General features: G+C 44.2%; 2 protein-coding genes across 2 annotated transcripts in view; both read left to right on the forward strand.

Annotated features, from left to right (window-relative positions):
* LOC126541619 (nucleotide triphosphate diphosphatase NUDT15-like) overlaps window positions 1–5558 on the forward strand; it is a 42379-nt gene extending 36821 nt beyond the window's left edge. Inside the window, exons 5-6 of the mRNA XM_050188463.3 lie at window positions 4405–4601; window positions 5442–5558. Coding sequence (XP_050044420.1) covers window positions 4405–4601; window positions 5442–5536 — 292 coding nt within the window. The 3' untranslated portion in view covers window positions 5537–5558. The remainder of the gene's footprint in view (window positions 1–4404; window positions 4602–5441) is intronic.
* A 1779-nt stretch (window positions 5559–7337) lies between these two features.
* The window catches only part of LOC126541601 (furin-like), a 73242-nt gene continuing 62422 nt past the window's right edge, over window positions 7338–18157 (forward strand). Inside the window, exons 1-3 of the mRNA XM_050188432.3 lie at window positions 7338–7838; window positions 16297–16401; window positions 17673–17807. Coding sequence (XP_050044389.1) covers window positions 7632–7838; window positions 16297–16401; window positions 17673–17807 — 447 coding nt within the window. The 5' untranslated portion in view covers window positions 7338–7631. The remainder of the gene's footprint in view (window positions 7839–16296; window positions 16402–17672; window positions 17808–18157) is intronic.

Consider the following 18157-nt stretch of genomic DNA (forward strand, 5'->3'; position numbering starts at 1 on the left):
TATATAATATATTAATCGTGTGAGGAGGGAGACACACAAAGCGACGAATAGTTCAATGAATTCCAGTGAGGGTGGATCGTGGCCTAACTGGCGAAAGAAAAGATAAATTGAGGAATCGGAAGAGCAGTGTAGCACTGCTACTCCGGCAGCTGGGCAAGGGTCTCCCTGGTTGTCATGAGGAACCCCAATCTTTTGGGCGTATAGTGCAGGTGATGCCACTTTGTAGGCAAGTTTAGATCTTGCGCCCCCAAAGTTAGGGGACGCAGTTTTTCCGTGCGCAAAGCCGCTGTTTCTGAGACACCCTGTTCGCAAGCTCCCACAAAACAGAACATGCATCGTTGCTTTCACAAAGCGCTGATCGTCCCAGTGTGACGCCTTGTGCGCATTTCCTTTCCTTGATGCTGTTCGGCCGGTACTATCCCGCTGTCAAGAACGTCTCCTGACAGCCTCGTCGTCCCCAGTAGAGACATGAAAGTATTTAATCTGGCACACAGCGTCAATTAAAGAAAGGAACTGCGCGAAGGAATCATGTCGACCACCGAGGCGTGATGGGTATAAAAAGTGTTAACGGTGCACATTATAATGATCTTCATCATTGCTCAGGAGCACACTCCAAAGTTTGCACCCTTTGAGGCTTATGTTGTCGCCAAACAATAATCGTCATCTGTCTTGTGTACCTTTCTTAACGCTGTTCCAGGGGCGTAGCCGAAGGGAAGGGGAGGGGGGCACACTGGGCACGTGTTCCCCCCCCCTCCCCAATATTCTGTGTACCTGGCAGCCAGCACGACAGATGATAATCGCTGTGGGACAAAGATACGTCCCATAGACTGTGAGCTGTATTATAGTGTTAGAGCGATGGAATGCACAGACGAACAGACGAGGGGAGCACTAGGCCACAACTCAAATGTATTTTTCTTGTCAGAATCGCCACAGCGCCACCCTCCTGTTATCCTCTGTACATGTGTTGGTCGTTATCGGTCGTACATGTATTGGTCGTTTTCGTTATTTCTTCGTTCAACATATATTAGTCACCACGCCTTCAAAGAGCGGGAGAGGAATTAAATATTTACTAAATAACCGACGTTGCTATATGCTCCATATAGTGGTCTCGATTCGAACCGTATACCTTGGCGTTGCTTGTAAAAATGCCGTAGGCAGTTATCCCCAAAATTGGAAATATGACGGCTCAGTAGCGACAGAGAGCGCGCGATACTTTTGTCTCTCGATTGTAGGCCCTCGTGGGAAAATCCTCAATGTCTGTTTCGTGCACACCACCAAAGAAAAGTAAATAAAAATAGAGCCTATTAGAATTACTGCATCTAAATCAGTCAACGTAATCCAGCTCAAGCATCTGTTCAACGTGTGTTGAAAAGAAGTAAACTTTATAACGGACCCCAATTGTGGTCGAAACCAGGCTGGTGCCATAAAGTTAACTGGGAGCCGACCGCATCCCAGTTCCTTTCTGTATACTTCCGCGCAGATATTTGTCTACGTTCTGCAGCCTTGACAGTGTTCCAACTAGCCCAAACCCTGGCCGTTATGACATTTCAGTGAATCCTGGGTTCTTGGGCATGTGATCAGTGCACTTACCCTAACCGTCGTCTTGTCTCGGCCACTGTCGCATGGAAACAGTAGAACGACACATCGGTTCGTAATTTTTATTAGCGCAGTTAAACGTCAACTGCAGTCAAATTTCGCGTTGGCTTAAATTTGGTATAAATTAGTAAAATATATTACTGAAGCAATCTTCGTAAAGGTGCAGGGCTGGTACATGCAGTTTTATTGCTATCAGACTTTAAACAGCACCTAAGCAGACGACGCGTGCACCTGGTGGTTGTCGCTTCGAGGTTTTTCAGCGCGCCGCGTGTAGGGTGCATCGATATCGTCATCGCCCGCTGCTCCATACGGAACAGGGGAGGAGGTGCGCATTGAGACATCCTAGCCAAAGGTGAAGCCCTCTAGGGGCTTTAGCCACGGACATCCGCGGGCGCCGCCTTATCTCGGTGGTCATGCCTGGGAGCCGAGCCGCGTGCTCTTGTTCTTACGTCACTTCCGGCTCCTCTATATAGGGTACTGACACAATATTCTCGAGTCTTCATTTCTTTCTTTCTTGTCTGGTATCTCTGGACCCCAGAAAAAAATGCCTCTCAGCGCCCTAAGAAATTAATATGCTGGATTTTTTACATGGAGTTTCGGTTTCGTTTCTACTGTGTTGGGAAGTAATGACACAGCATGTGATCACGTGAGAGCATGGAAACTAGCATTTTGGCACTCTCTCCGGCTCGCTCGGTCGTCCGCTATGCTACGAGTAGCAAGAGCGAACCGGATCCAGTGTCAGAACGTTGCAATATATTGCTCCCACGTGACCGCACACTGTGTCATGACATCACAGCACAGCATTTCCCTGGAAAACGAACCCGAAACTGGCTGTAGAAAATCTGGTGTTATAAATTATTTGCTACGCACTGAGGCTTGTCACCATTCTTTTTCTAGAGTTTCGAAGTCCCAGATTTTTATTTAATGAAAAAAAAAAAGGAATAGTCTAAAATATGTTTTCAGTGCCCCTTAACCTAGGCCTTTGACGAGGTTCAAAATTTCTGTGCATTTGGCCTATACCAGTATAATAGTTCACTATAAGACGGCCTTTAACAAACAGAGCTACTGACTAAAGGTTGACTAATGAGTGAAGGCTTGGATAACGTACATGCCTCGGACTGATGAAAGTGGTGATCGTTAATTGTATGACGATATATGTCAATTAACTTTGGTTTAAATTCTGCCTTACATGGTATACCTTGCACCTACGTGTAGACGTGAGTTTTTAATGGAGGAGAGTTCCAACTGTACAACATGGCCCTCCGTTCGTGTTCTCGTATGAAAAAAAAATCCTAATAAATACCAAGAACAGTTATAGCCTTTGTGACGTAATGGCAGGATCTAACAAAGGAAATAATGGAAACCGAGTCATATAGGGATTGCAAAGTGCGTTACTAATGGAACGAAAAGTGACGAACGTAGACTGTAGTGTGGATTAGAGAGCAAACGCTGATGAATCATGTGCTAGCCGAGACGAGGAGAAAAAAGTGAAGTTAGACATGATGAGTGGCAACGAAAAAGAAACGTGGTCGACATGGCATTGCAGATGATTGTACGCAAGACTATGGTAATAGGAAACCAATGGGAGGGAAACCTTCATCTTGCAGTGAACATATATATATATATACTGACGATGGTGATGGTGAGCAGACACTGTGCCCCTTAACTAAGTTCCAAGGCTTGCCTACAAACAGCAAAAGAGCTGTGTGCGTTTGCCCGCAAACAGATGGCGATGCAGCCGTACAGAAAGAAGTGCAGCTTCAGCGGCGTCGTGGGCGTTGCAGCGGCGTTGCAGACGAGGAAGTAATATTGAACAGCACAGCGTTTTGCGGTAGGCAGGTGCCTCAGAAACTTAAACCATTCTAAACCTTAGACGGAGCGCTGTTCCGCACACCGTGTCGAATTTTGCCGCGCTGTCGCTTTGAGCACGCCCTGCGTTGTGTTACAGTGAACTGAAACTTTAGTGTAGAGTTACTGGGTTTTTTAGACTGTGCATAATTCCTAAATACAGCCTGTGGCAGACAGCACAACTGTAGTCCCTGAACTCGTTTACTCGAAGAGACGGTACTTTCACGACAAGTCAGAATGCGTAATCGGCTAATTAACAAAATTTCACCAATTAATTTCTTTTTACGTATTACCTTACGGCATACATACCAATTTACGGATTGTGTAGCCAGTGAGTTTGCAAGGAATATAGATTCGAAGAGAATTCTGAGGATGGCACCGCTTTCGAGATATGCGCCGTCAAACTTGCTGTAAAAATGCGCTGTTGTTACGCTTACTTTTTTTTTCCGCTAAGGAAACGTCGCTTTATGCATAGAAGCACAAAATTGGTATGCCCACGTATTTCGTCGCACAGTCTCGCAGTTAGTAGCTCGAGACGTGTCACTCAGTGAATTCGTTCCAAGGAGATACCTCTTGCGAAATCGCCGGCCAGAAATCTTAGAATGAAATAAGTGCTGTAAGCCCTTAGTTAAAAACTTAATTACTGCAATTTCGTTATTTAGTCAATGACGCACTTCGATTTCTCGTGCTAGTAATGTCCGCCTCTTCTTGTAATCCAGTTAAAGGACTAGAATTGTGCTATCTACCACAGGCGATTTTTAAAGATTCTGTATAGTCAAAGAAAAAGAAGAAATACCCGGTACACGTACATCTAGGGCGTAGTACTAGCCTTTCGGGCCAATCAGCGCTGACGAGTTGGCAAATTTCGACAATAGGCGGAATAGCATTCACGGTTTGCGCACTGAAAAAAAAAAAAAGAAAGAAAGAAAACGTGAATTATCCTATCATGCACTCACGCAGGGAAAGCTGGGAGCAGGCAGCGTACCGCGAAGTGCTGGAGGAGACGGGCCTGCACGTGCACAACGTATCGCTGTGCTCCATCGTGGACACCATCGAGCCCGAGCAGGACTACCACTACATGACAGTGTTCATGCGCGGCTACGTGGACGAGACACGCGGGTCCGAGCCGCGCAACATGGAGCCCACCAAGTGCGAAGGTGCGTGTGCCCTCTGGCAGTGTGGGTTATAATGACGCCCGAGAATTACGCTTTGTACAAAATGCTGGGACATTGGGACGAAAGGTGACGCCGAAGTAAAACTCGTGGTCGAATCTGAGGAGTTGCAATGACCTGACGGCGAGGGACACGCAACACAAGGACAGATGCATTGCGTGGTCGCCTTCCTGGTTTGTTGAGTATAGCTATGTATTCTTCCATCGCTGTGTCGCGTTGTTTTGAAACAGTATCATCAGGCTGGTGTCGACACAGATGAGCACGATATCGTACTTGGCTGTAATAAACTCCCTCCAGGGGACCCGGTTGCAGCGAGAGAATGCACGTTGCGAAATCTACTGCGCATTAAGAATATGGTGCGTGTGTGGGGGGGGGGGGGGGAGGAGTAGGGGGGCGGTTTCGGTTGCAACATTGCCATGTGCCGTCGATTCCAGCCTTAGCTTTTTGAAAATCGTCTTTTAGTACTGCCGTTTTCCTGTCGGACTTCTGTTTCATTTTTCTTTGCCAAAGTGAACAGCTGACGTGCCGGAGCTCTTATCATTCTCTGAATTCCTTTGTGTTCCCAAGAACACACACAAAAAATAATAATCATAATTACGGGAACTGGTTGGAGACGTTGGTCACGGTGTATAGAAAAACTGGGATGAAATATGAGCTGTGCCAGAATATCAGCGGTTTCAAAAAGACAGTGAAATAGCCCGGTTTTATTTATTTATTATTATTTTTTTGTAGCCGCATAAAGGCTAGGTGTGGTATTCACGCTGTTGATCGTGTTGACTTCACAAGTTGCGGGTATTTCACCGTCCTCTCATTTCTCTTGTCCAGGCTGGCTGTGGTGGAAATGGTCTGCGATTCCTACGCCCGACCTTTTATTCTGGTGCCTCAGAGACTTCAAAATGAAGAACCTAAATCCATTTTAGCGGAATAAAACATGTAAATGTACATGTGTCTCGTTTTATCAGTAATTCTCCAGCCTCGTTTTGTCTTACCTTAGTAACGGCGTCTGACGCCTGCCTGTTTTGTCACATCTTGAACTCGCCTGTCTACACACTCATATTCCCCTAACGTGGACTTGATGGAAGCACGAGGGAAAAAAGAACATTTATACAGCGTGATATTTGAGTAGAACCCACAGCTGTATGTCCGTTTCCTTAATTATCTTCTTCGTTCGTTATGAAATAACGATGATAGTGAACATATGATGGTCGGTCGTACTCATAGAAACGGTGCCCAGGAATCCAGTCTTCGCAACCCACTCCTGAAAGTGTATTGTGAAGGAATGAATGAAATCGACATGTCGTTTTGCGTTAAGCGCGCGCTCAAGTGTTTGATAGCGGACGTACACTTATCCCTGCAAGCGACGTGAAGCTTGAATTCTTTCTGACTAATATAGGCATCGAAAGCATCTCTACGTCGGAGGCCTCGTGTCGTCACAGGCATTCCAACGTGATCTCTTTCAACAAATTCCCACCATGCCTACCAAAGAGATGACTAGCAGGTTGTTGAAGGATATTTACGTCTGATTGGAACTGCCGCGCGCCTCGCTCGCGCCGAAGCGCGAAATGGATGGGATTTCTTACCCGCAGGAAATGTTTGTCTTCTCTCCTGGAAGGCTCCTGCAGTGAGTCAAAAGAATGCGATCCATTGCCTTCACTCAATAAGAAAATGCATGGGAAACCGAGGTGGTAAAAACGCGCAAAAAATAAAAGGCCTCGGCCTGGAAGCTACGATCTGGGCTCTCGGCTAGAGAAATACGCTCGTACTGGCGCGCCTTAATGACAGAACAGCAGAATGGAAGCAGTGGGCGGAAACCGAAACCAGAGAACGAATTGCGCGCAATCCGCGCGCGACGCCGCCCAACTCGGCTGACGAGTCCGACCTCTTTCTCTCTTGACCTTTATGCGGCGCGTGCAAGGTGAGTAGGAGCGAACTCGCTTGAAGGAGGAACACCTGCAGAAGGGAGATGCAACCAGAGCTGGGCGAAGCAATTATCCGGCACGCCACTCTTCGCTCTGACACTCGGAGTGGTGTGGCTTTCGGCGTCGTTGGGAGTCTAGGTGCACGCCTAAAAGCGTGTGGGCCCGGGCTGACACGCATGCGTCGGGCGTTTGTGCGCGAACACGTATTCGTACCTTACAGTGCGAAGCGTCCGCCTACACCGAAGTCTAAATATATACCGATATGTGTTCACAAAGCGAGGCGCATCAACCGGATTTGTTTTTTTAGCTAGGGAGCGCTCTGCCGGCATCATTGTGTACCACTTTATTCGTAAGCAGGTCAAATATTGTCCAATCTGCTCATGTGGGATTAACGAGACGCGGGCATGATTTGTGTTACGCAGCAAGGCAAGGACGTAAATCAGTCGCGTTAATTACTGCTGCGTGCCTGCTTCTCCATCCCAGGAATCACGGATGCGCAATGGAGTGATGCGAGCCGCCCGGCCAATGTCGGGCGAGATTAAAACATTAGCGTGACGGCATGCGCACTTCGCATACCCTACATATAACACGGCGGTAAGGGCTGTACCGGCCTTCGAGAGAGCGAGCGTAGTCGTGGAAATCTCTTTCTTTCACGGACTTTTGTCATTTTTAGCGCCACGCGCGCTGTTTGGCTAGGTTTTGCTTTCGGTTGCGCGCGTAGTTTTGCTTGTTGCCGAGGGGCGTCGCGGCGATCGCGCGCTGGTTTGACATAAAAAAAAGGAAAGTATCTAATAAGGAGAAAAATTTCGTCGATGCTGCTGGCTGCTGGCTTCAAACGTGAGGAGACTTTCTTGTCAGGGCTGTGCCGATGAACGGCGATAGCGCGCTGTAGCGTAGTATAGACGCGGAATGACTTACTCGGAGCGAATTCATGTATCGGCACAGCCGGAGCAAAATTGACAGCAGAGCCGAGCGGTGCGAGCGCGTCAAAATTGTCAGATAACGTGAGAGCAGCCCCGCTCGAGTGTGCCGTCGCCACGGAGACGAGGAACACGACGTCCGAGCACCATCCTTCGGGGCGACGAGACCTGCGGCGATGGCCCTGCACAGGACGACCGTGTTTCGACTCAGGACAGGTGTGCGGTGTGTGTGGCTGGCCTGCGCCGTGTTTTTCTGCCTAGTGGATCGGACCGAGCCCGCCGAGTCTCCCGTTTACACCAACCAAATTGCTGTTGAGATACACGGTGGTCCTGCGGAGGCAGACCGTGTCGCTCATCGGCACGGGTTTATCAACCGAGGACAGGTATGTGTGCACGTTTCTCGATCGTCTACGTGCCTGGCGCGTTTGGTAACCTTATTTTGGTGTCACTCATGTGTGCGCTGACTTGCGGCATTTATTGACGCGCTACGTTCTTGTCAAATGAACAGAGCAAACATTCTGGGGACACAGAAAGTGCTGTACGTGCTGCACCCCGGGGCGTCTGCTCGCCGACCCACGTCTTGTAAATATCGGGAGAAGTGATGCCTGTAAACACTCGTGCATATGCCCAGCTAGTCTGGCAGGTTTCTCTCGACGCTTGCATTTTTCCTCGTCGAATAGACGGCGCGTAATTGACCGAGGGAATCATCGTCGTGTTTCCCGATGTTGCGTACTCCATCCGACCTGTACCGAAAATGAAACCACGTACGCGGCACTAAACGAAAATAAAAATGAAAACGAGAGAAACGGTCAAGACAGGTTTCTACTGGCTCCAAGAATCTGCTGAGATTTAACCGCTGCGTCGTCGTCCCGCGCTGCATCTCAGCTTAAGTGGCCGACGATAAGAAACCGATGATTATTTCTGTTGACCGAGCACTCGTATAGCCGTCTCGGGAGGAACAAAACTCGCCGATAAGAGCGCCTGTCGGAGGTCCGCTATTTGCATGGGCCGGAGAATCGGGAACGCTTCCAGAGGTCCTGTTCCACTTTGTCAACGACGTTGAATCCTTGTACGCCGATGGCCGCGTAACACGGCGCGTCGCGCACTGAGAAATTTTAATTTTGATGGTGCATCCATCCTGACGTCAGCGGTATATTTAGAAGGTCAATCTGCGTGAGCGACGCGCGCACCCTTCGCACGCCACTTGCCAGTTGCGCGCGCGCATTATGTGCTCTACGGCGCGTTGCGCTTCGAGGCATTAAGTTTCCCTTTGAAGGCAAAATTGTTCAAGTATACCTGTCGTTGCGCCACCCCGCTGAGCGTCCACCGAGGGGCTAAACGAGCCGCATTCACTTCCCGCCAGCTTGAATAGGCCTCTATTCAGGCAGGGTTATTAGTTTTTCTCTTGTATCTTTTGCTCGTTGGTATGCTGCATTTCTTCTGATGGCAGTTTGTTTACGTTCTTTCTTCCTCCCCTGGCTCTTTTTATTTCTGCTATGTTTCCAAGTCATCAAACGCTACACACCTTTACAAGGTCGCCGTAACCTATACTATAAAGCTATTCTTCCAGTGAGCTTAGCTTTACTTTTACAGTACGTTACCGTAGAGAAACATTACTTGATAATGTTATCTTCCGTCAGGGCCGTACCTACTTTCTTTCTTTCTTTAATTTGCTGTAGTGCTTGAAAAAATGATCCCAAATATGGCACCGTCGGTTAGGTACAAATCATGTGTTTGGAGTTTGAAACATAGCCAGGCCTAAATAATTTCCTCGGAACAGAAGCATTTTCTGTCATCGCTTTAGCCTGGAGCACTTTCAGGTGCAGCATGGAGTCGAAAACTAGCACAGTGCATTCACATACTCAACAAGAAATGAGTGTATGTCCATTTATACATGACAGGTATTGAGGCATATAACAGCCATACAATAAGCTTCTTTCACTCCTTTGTAGAAATTGAAGGAGCATGCAAATAAAAATATGGTCTGGCTTTACTATAAAATAAATAGATATGTTTCATCAATCACCTGTTGCTAGCACAGAGAATTATAAGAATCCTGTGCAAGGTTGCTGTCATGTTCCTGAAAAAGAATGGCAGCTTTGGGCCAAATTTTGCTAAATTATATGCAAATTGAAAACACCGCACTTTCTACGATTTCAAACAGACAGCTGGGCTAGTTGGAATATCGGCATTTCATGCATTTCCTGCAATTTGAAAAAATAGGAAAAATTAAGTGGAAAGACGAAAGGACAGGTAGGACACTTGACCTATGTATTTCAGGTACCAGCGGCATACCTGGCCTTTTATCTTTCCTCATTTCTAATGTTTCCTATGCCTTTTCTAATCCCTGTTTTCTTGCAGCTTGCAGACTGAAGTAAAAAATCTGGCAGATCCCACGCCATTTGGGAATCTATATTTTGCGAAGCAGTGTGTGGGGAACCTACCAAGTTAATGAAACGACCATGAGAGCAGCAACATTCATGTCATGACCTATAATTTATGTTCATCATACCCTCTTGTCATACTATGCCAATTTTGGTGCATACCAAGTTAACGAAATGACCATGAGAGAACCAAGACGTAGGCGGCTGTTTCATGACCTACATGACACGCATGTCATGACATCAATGTCGTGACTGATCATTTATGTTCATCATACACTCTTGTCATACTTTGCCAATTTTCGTACCTACCAAGTTAACGAAATGGCCATGAGAGCACCAATACATAGGCGGTTGTTTCATGAAACGCATGCCGTGATATTCATGTCATGACCGACCATTTACGTTCGCCATACACACTTGTCATACTATGCCAATTTTAGTACATACCAAGTTAACGAAACGACCATGAGAGCTGTAGGCAGCTGTAGGCAGTTCAATGTAGGCAGTTCGATAGATACTGTTAAAATGACAAATGTTCGCCAAGAAATGCTTTGCATTTGGACGTAACTACCTAAAAGAATGTACGTAATACCTTTGCAGTGAATGAGGGAACCAGAAAATACAAAATTTTTGTTGAATGTTGTACCACTGCCCGTCCTTCAATGCTCAATGATGTGCTCTGTAAGCTAGCCTCAGCAACTTAGATAACAAACTGCTCGTGGAGTAAAATATCCTGGGACCTTAGCAGAACCTGGGATCTTGGCAGAACCACTCTCTCATACATGAGGCTACAAGAGCCCTTTAACACTTTTTTAAGGTGACTGGTCTGTACGATCATTTTTGGCCATCAGTGCATATTCCCCTGCCAGCGTCTTCACACTGCCAGCCTCTTTCCTTGCATTTTCCTATCTTTGATCCTTACAGTTTCTTATACTTTAGTGCCTCATCAGTTATCTGGTGGTTACCTTATGAGAGCCTTAAGTTATCTGATGAGTTGTCTGATGAGTACCAAAGGACAGGGAAAGAGGATAGAGAAAAGAAGAGAACTACTTACATGTATACAACAGAGTGACACAGTAAATGTTATTCATAATTATCTTGTGAAATGACTTCCTTGACAGAGTTTGCCAGCCGGCCTAAATTTCTCTCCTGTTATACTTCTTTTATCTCTTCCTTTATACTTCTATGCACTTGAAAAGAGTATGCGTCATGAAAATACTGTCACCTTTAGCACGTTGCTCGACTTATCTGAATGTGCGTTGAGCTGGCTTTGTCTCCAACTCCTATGTGTACAATTTTTGTGCAGCTTGCACCAGGTGTGGCTTGGCAACAAACAGCTTTGTTGCCCTGTGCCATGTGACTGTGACTGCTGATGCCAGTGTTCACTTGTAATTTCCTAAGTGGTCAGGCTCACACATACGCACCATCTATAAAGAAATTCGCTATTGAACAACCATTTCGGTTAAAAAAGAAAAGGAAGGATGTGAAAATCATAAACAGAGGGAATTGAGGGTTAATGTAGGGCAAGCAATGAACGACCATCTTATGGGCATCATTAAGGAGTGTGCAATAGAAGTCGGCGATAACTCCGTTAGACAGGATACCAGTAAGCTATCGCAGGAGATGAAAGATCTGATCAAGAAACGCCAATGTATGAAAGCCTCTAACCCTACAGCTAGAATAGAACTGGCAGAACTTTCTAAGTTAATCAACAAGCGTAAGACAGCTGACATAAGGAACTATAATATGGATAGAATTGAACAAGCTCTCAGGAATGGAGGAAGGTTAAAAGCAGTGAAGGAGAAACTAGGGATAGGCAAGAATCAGATGTATGCGTTAAGAGACAAAGCCGGCAATATCATTACTAATATGGATGAGATAGTTGAAGTGGCTGAGGAGTTCTATAGAGATTTATACAGTACCAGTAGCACCCACGACGATAATGTGAGAGAGAATAGTCTAGAAGAACTTGAAATCCCACAAGTAACGCCGGAAGAAGTAAAGAACACCTTGGGAGCTATGCAAAGAGGGAAGGCAGCTGGGGAGGATCGGGTAACAGCAGATTTGATGAAGGATAGTGGGCACATTGTTCTAGAAAGACTGGCCACCCTATATACACAATGCCTCAGGACCTCGAGCGTACCGGAATTTTGGAAGAACGCTAACATAATCCTAATCCATAAGAAAGGGGACGCCAAAGACTTGAAATATTATAGACCGATCAGCTTACTGTCCGTTACCTACAAAGTATTTACTAAGGTAATCGCAAATAGAATCAGGGACACCTTCGACTTCTGTCAACCAAAGGACCAGGCAGGATTCCGTAAAGGCTACTCAACAATAGACCATATTCACACTATCAATCAGGTGATAGAGAAATGTGCGGAATATAACCAACCCTTATATATAGCTTTCATTGATTACGAAAAAGCGTTTGATTCAGTCGAAACCTCAGCAGTCATGGAGGCATTACGAAACCAGGGTGTAGACGAACCATATGTAAAAATACTGAAAGATATCCATAGCAGCTCCACAGCCACCGTAGTCCTCCATAAGGAATGCAACAAAATCCCAATAAAGAAAGGCGTCAGGCAGGGAGAGATGATTTCTCCAATGCTGTTCACAGCGTGTTTACAGGAGGTATTCAGAGGCCTGGAGTGGGAAGAATTGGGGATAAGAGTTAATGGAGAATACCTTAGTAACTTGCGATTCGCTGATGATATTGCCTTGCTTAGTAACTCAGGAGACCAATTGCAATGCATGCTCACTGACCTGGAGAGGCAAAGCAGAAGGGTGGGTCTAAAAATTAATCTGCAGAAAACTAAAGTAATGTTTAACAGTCTCGGAAGAGAACAGCAGTTTACGATAGGTAGCGAGGCACTGGAAGTGGTAAGGGAATACATCTACTGAGGGCAGGTAGTGACCACGGATCCGGATCATGAGACTGAAATAATCAGAAGAATAAGAATGGGCTGGGGTGTGTTTGGCAGGCATTCTCAAATCATGAACAGCAGGTTGCCACTATCCCTCAAGAGAAAAGTATATAACAGCTGTGTCTGACGAGTACTCACGTATGGGGCAGAAACCTGGAGGCTTACCAAAAGGGTTCTGATTAAATTGAGGACGACGCAACGAGCTATGGAAAGAAGAATGATGGGCATAACGTTAATGGATAAGAAAAGAGCAGATTGGGTGAGGGAACAAACGTGGGTAAATGACATCTTAGTTGAAATCAAGAAAAAGAAATGGGCATGGGCAGGACATGTAATGAGGAGGGAAGATAACCGATGGTCATTAATGGTTATGGACTGGATTCCAAGGGAAGGGAAGCGTAGCAGGGGGCAGCAGAAAGTTAGGTGAGCGAATGACATTAAGAAGTTTGCGGGGACAACATGGCCACAATTAGTACATGACCGGGGTAGTTGGAGAAGTATGGGAGAGGCCTTTGCCCTGCAGTGGGCATAACCAGGCTGATGATGATGATGTAGGGCACCCAGACAAGATGAGCTTCTGGTGGCAACATTTTGTAATGCTTGCATTAGAAAATTGTTTTGACTTGAATGCGTCTTCTGATAGAAACCAAGGGGAAAGCGAAAAATAAGTTGATGAAAGTTATTTTCAATACCCTACGAGGCTCCATAATTGGTTTGAATTATCAGATGTTTGAATTAAAAGGAGTGTTTAGCATTCAGGAGTGCCTTCTATGATTTTTCAATGCAGTTAAAGGCTGACTGCAATGAAATTTTACTTCTGCCAAATTTGTTATAAATTACTAAACCAATCTAATCAAGCCGCCAAGCCAATCTTGACTGAGCTGTAGATCTGGTCTGCAGCTCGATCAGATCTGGTACCATGCACTCAGGCTGGCTCACGTAGCCACACCTGGAGAACAACAGACACCAGTCGGAGCATACAATAATTCCATGCATCTTGACGATGCAAGGGCTCGTCGCGGCACCCCGTGACAGCCACTGCAGCATGGCAACCAAGATTGCTTGGGTGTGCCACTGCAATCTTGGAAATCATGCTAAGGAGCCGTGCACTAGGTCATGCTTCTCTTCTGGCAAGCAATAATGGTGTTTTCGTCAGTTCCAATATCAAAAGCTATTTTTGCTAGCTTTCTGTGACACTCCTGCTCGTATTCCAAACGTCAAATTTTGCACAGAAGCTCTTCTACAGGTTTTTATAGCTGCACCAAATTTAAAAGAACTGCCCGTGGAAGATAGCACAACTCTAATCCTTTATCTAAGTTATTCGATCAGGTAGCCATTACTTCTACAATAAATCAAACTATTAAATTAAATAATTAGCATAATTACATTGAATTTTTAATTATTAACATTACAGCCACTATTTCGCCTGTTGCATTATAGCTGGTGAGTTCACAAGGCGTATTAACTTGGAATGAATTCTCAGGACGGCACCAGTTTCGAGATATTAATTTTCAAAGTGTCCAGCGAAATGCACTGGTGTTCCAGTTACTTTTGTGCTTCAATGAACAAAACAGCATTTTCGTAAAAAAAAAAGAACTGGAATATTATTATATTAGGAAGAATATTATTGAACTCGCGAGATAACTTTCGAATGCCTTTGCAATATCAATGAAGATGCCATCAGTATGTTTATACTTGTGTGAGCTTTTGTGGTTAATTCAAAAAGCTACATTGCACAAGTTTGACCAAGCTGAAAGCCATGCTGATTCAAAGAAAGAATTCTGCTATCAACTAAATAATGCATAATTTGGGAAGATCTGGATCAGCGCTTGTGGTGTCTTCTTGTCTCGTCCCTTGTCTACATTTTGCGCTACAGCGCTTGTGGTGTCTTCTTGTCTCGTCCCTTGTCTACATTTTGCGCTGTTACTAGCAGGTTGGGAAGATAGGACATGTTCAAGAACCTTGCAAACAACAGATGTGAGAGATACTGTACTGGCCTATAATTAGTCGTTCCTTATCACTTAATTTGTATAGAGGCACTACATAAGCATCCTTCTAGTCATGAGGTATTACGCTAACATAGAGCGATTTCTGAAAGATTTTCGCTAGTATTAACAACGAAAAATGCTTAGTTAGTTTTAGTACCTTTGTACTAATTTTATCTGGGCCAGGGCTTGAATATGATGGTGAGCGTTTGATAACCCTAAGAATGTCATCAGAAGTTATCATTGTGCTAGGCACGATGCACAATGTTTCTAGATGCATCATGCACCGTCGAGAGCTGTTAATCTTCGAAACGCTACAAAAAAACAGTGGATTGGTGCAACATGTCAGCATCATCAAGAGGCAAACCAGAATTTGAAGTTAGAACAGGCAGTTCCTTTGCATTTGCAGGAGGAACAACTTTCAGCAATTTCTTTGGGTTTGCTGTGAGGAAAAGAGGCGTGTCAATGTTGTCATATAAACGGTGTCAGATGAATGCAACTGACCGTATGTTGTGTGCGTTTTCTACTTAACGCTCTGAAGGTAGTGTAGATGTGTAATTGTGTGTACTGTTCACACCCCTGGCCGTAGATTTCTTTTGAAATCTCGTTTTTCGAGAGATATGCATGCAGTAGTAGAAGTGTGCTGTGTCACGGTTATCTTGTGAATAATTGGTGAAGGGCATAGGTTACAGTTTCCCACTAGCTTATGTAGTAAATCCTCCTCCTGGGTAAGTAAATCTCACACAATTGCAAAGCTTGCTCAGCATGCACTTCTAAAGAATTCTGGGTAAATTCATACTATCATATATAACTTTCTATATCAGTGTCACAGTTACTGAATTTCATGTTGTAATATGTGTCTGTGCATCTGTGTACATATTCGTGTACTCTTGTTTTTGTGCATGTTCACATTGTGTATAAATGATTTCATATGTATACCTGGAACTTGGTGTTATGGTGTACCCCTGTAGTCTGTGGTATTGACAGACTTGTATATCTGGAATTCTATATCTGGATATTCTGGACCATACCACACCCTCTCTGAAAGGCTGTGCAGTACAGGGATTCCTACAGGTCACGTCTGCCACCCATTCTCATTCCATTACTGGCTGGCACGACTGGCAGCTTTCGCTGCACTGTATGGAGCGTGTGAATTGAATGCAGTTTCAAATATTCATGGTGTCTTTGCTGCTTTTAGTATGCGAACTAATAAACCAGCCTCAGCCAACGCCTTTGTGTGTGCCCGCATGCACATGCATGCATGTGTTTACGGCTGTTTGAAGCTACTTTAGCCCCTTGGGTATATTTTAATTTTACACACTGGTTTATCTAGTGTTCTGTTCATTGCATTGTTTGTCAATATAAAAGTGTTTCAAACAAAGTGTCAATGAAACGGTCACCGTGGTTTAACCACGGCCATTTCTATGCATAGTATGTTCTCACTGCGAACACACTCTTGGTAATCATTTGCAAAGATGGTTTGGCTCCTAGGTGGTGCCTTGCATAAAGTGTGTTAATGTTGTGTTTTCTTGTATGCAGGTTGGATCTCTAGAAAACTACTACTTATTTGAGCATCACGCTATACGCAAACGTTCCATAAAAGCAAGTCACGCTCACCATAATGTTCTGCAGAAAGACGAACAAGTAAGAATTATTTTGAAGAATTATTGCCATGATGGTATCATTGGAACATTTGTTATGATAGTCATGCCTGTGAAAAGCTCCTATGAAAGGATATCTGAATTCAAGGAGACAGATGAGCAAGATGTTAAATGTAGTGTAGCATTGTTGAATTGACTTGCACTTAAAAGAAAAAAAATGCTTTCCTTCCTACAGAGAGGGGACTACAATATTTAAGTTGTTTGAAATGTTTAAAAACTTCCTGTAGCAGACAGCACAATTCTCGTCCTCGAGCTGGATTATTATAAGAGGCGGACATTACTAGCATAAGATATCAAAACACATATTCAACTAGTAACAAAAATGAACTAATTCTTAATTAATTACTTTACAGCACATATTGCAGTTCACAAGTTGTAGCCGACTAATTTGCATGACATATTTACTTGAAATGAATCTCCAGGATGACACCAGTTTTGAGATATTTCCCAAAGTGTGAGATAAAATACATATACATTCCATTTACTTTTGTGCTTCAATGTATAAAAGGGCATTTTGTTAAATAATTAAGTGGAGCAACAGTGCATTTTTTACAGTGAGTTTGATGGCATATTTCCTAACTGTATGTTTAAATGACAAATCATGAGGCCAGCTTTACCTCTTTATTATAATCATTATAATGATAAATCTTCTTGGTTGCATTTTTCATTTCTAAAGATAGCTATTTCGTCGTTGAAGTTTTCTACATGCCTCTTTCTCCTCATTAGATTGTTTAATTGAAATGAGGTGCTATTACTGGTTCTCTGCCATTTTTTCTGGCTTTGTATAAATTTACCTGAAGCACACTTAGGTGGAATAATGCTGAGGAGATCGAAAATTACCGAAGTTTGTTTGTATTGTATCGTGTTTGACCTTGTAGGATCCTCCATTCCACCTGTTAAGCTTCCACAGTTTCTGCATGAACTTGCGCAGTTTTGATCAACATAGAAGCTTTCAGGTAATATAGATTGTAACAAATATGTGTACTGCATGCAAATAATTTCCCACATCTGCCAGCCGCTTTCCTTAGTGCGATTGAGAGAGTCAGTTTGCATAGACTTCGTTTAAATTTTGCTTTTACGCTTGTTTGCAGAGAAGCTGCAACGCTTACACGAGTTAGCCTTAAATCAGTTAGTTTTTTAGCTAAATTGTGGAATCATGAAATTTTCTGCAAATGTTTGGTGCCTCTCTTTGCATGAAGTTTTGAGGCTCTTATAGTGCATGTAAACAGGAAACTCTGTATGTTTGGTACCCAGGTGCGGTGGTTTGAGCAGCAAACTGTCAAACGAAGAGTCAAGCGAGACGTCCACCTGGACGAAATACGCTACCAGGAGTTCCATCGTTCCTATCGAATCTTCTCAGACCCACTCTATGAAAAGCAGTGGTACCTGGTATGCAAGTTTTGCTGGTTCTTAAAAGGCTGTGTTTATCACTGCTTGCTCGAGGAACTCAGCTGAAAGCTGTACATATTTCTAGTTATTCACTGAAAAAAATTAATGAAAAGCTTGTGTTTATGTACAAAGAAAAATGTCTATCCAGGTACTGCTATCACATGATGGGCAAGTCTTTCTTATAAGTAATGGGTGCCCATATGGTACCGTTTCTTCTTTTTAGTGCATCTAATTGTGTGCATATTTTTTTTTATTTGTATTAACAGCTTAATACTGTATTGACAGTATTAATAAGCACACAGCTATTTGTGAACTAAAATGGACAGGAATTAGATTGCTGAGAAGTTGTT

This window comes from Dermacentor andersoni, chromosome 2 (assembly GCF_023375885.2).
Source record: "Dermacentor andersoni chromosome 2, qqDerAnde1_hic_scaffold, whole genome shotgun sequence".
NCBI classification, from domain to species: Eukaryota; Metazoa; Arthropoda; class Arachnida; order Ixodida; family Ixodidae; genus Dermacentor; species Dermacentor andersoni.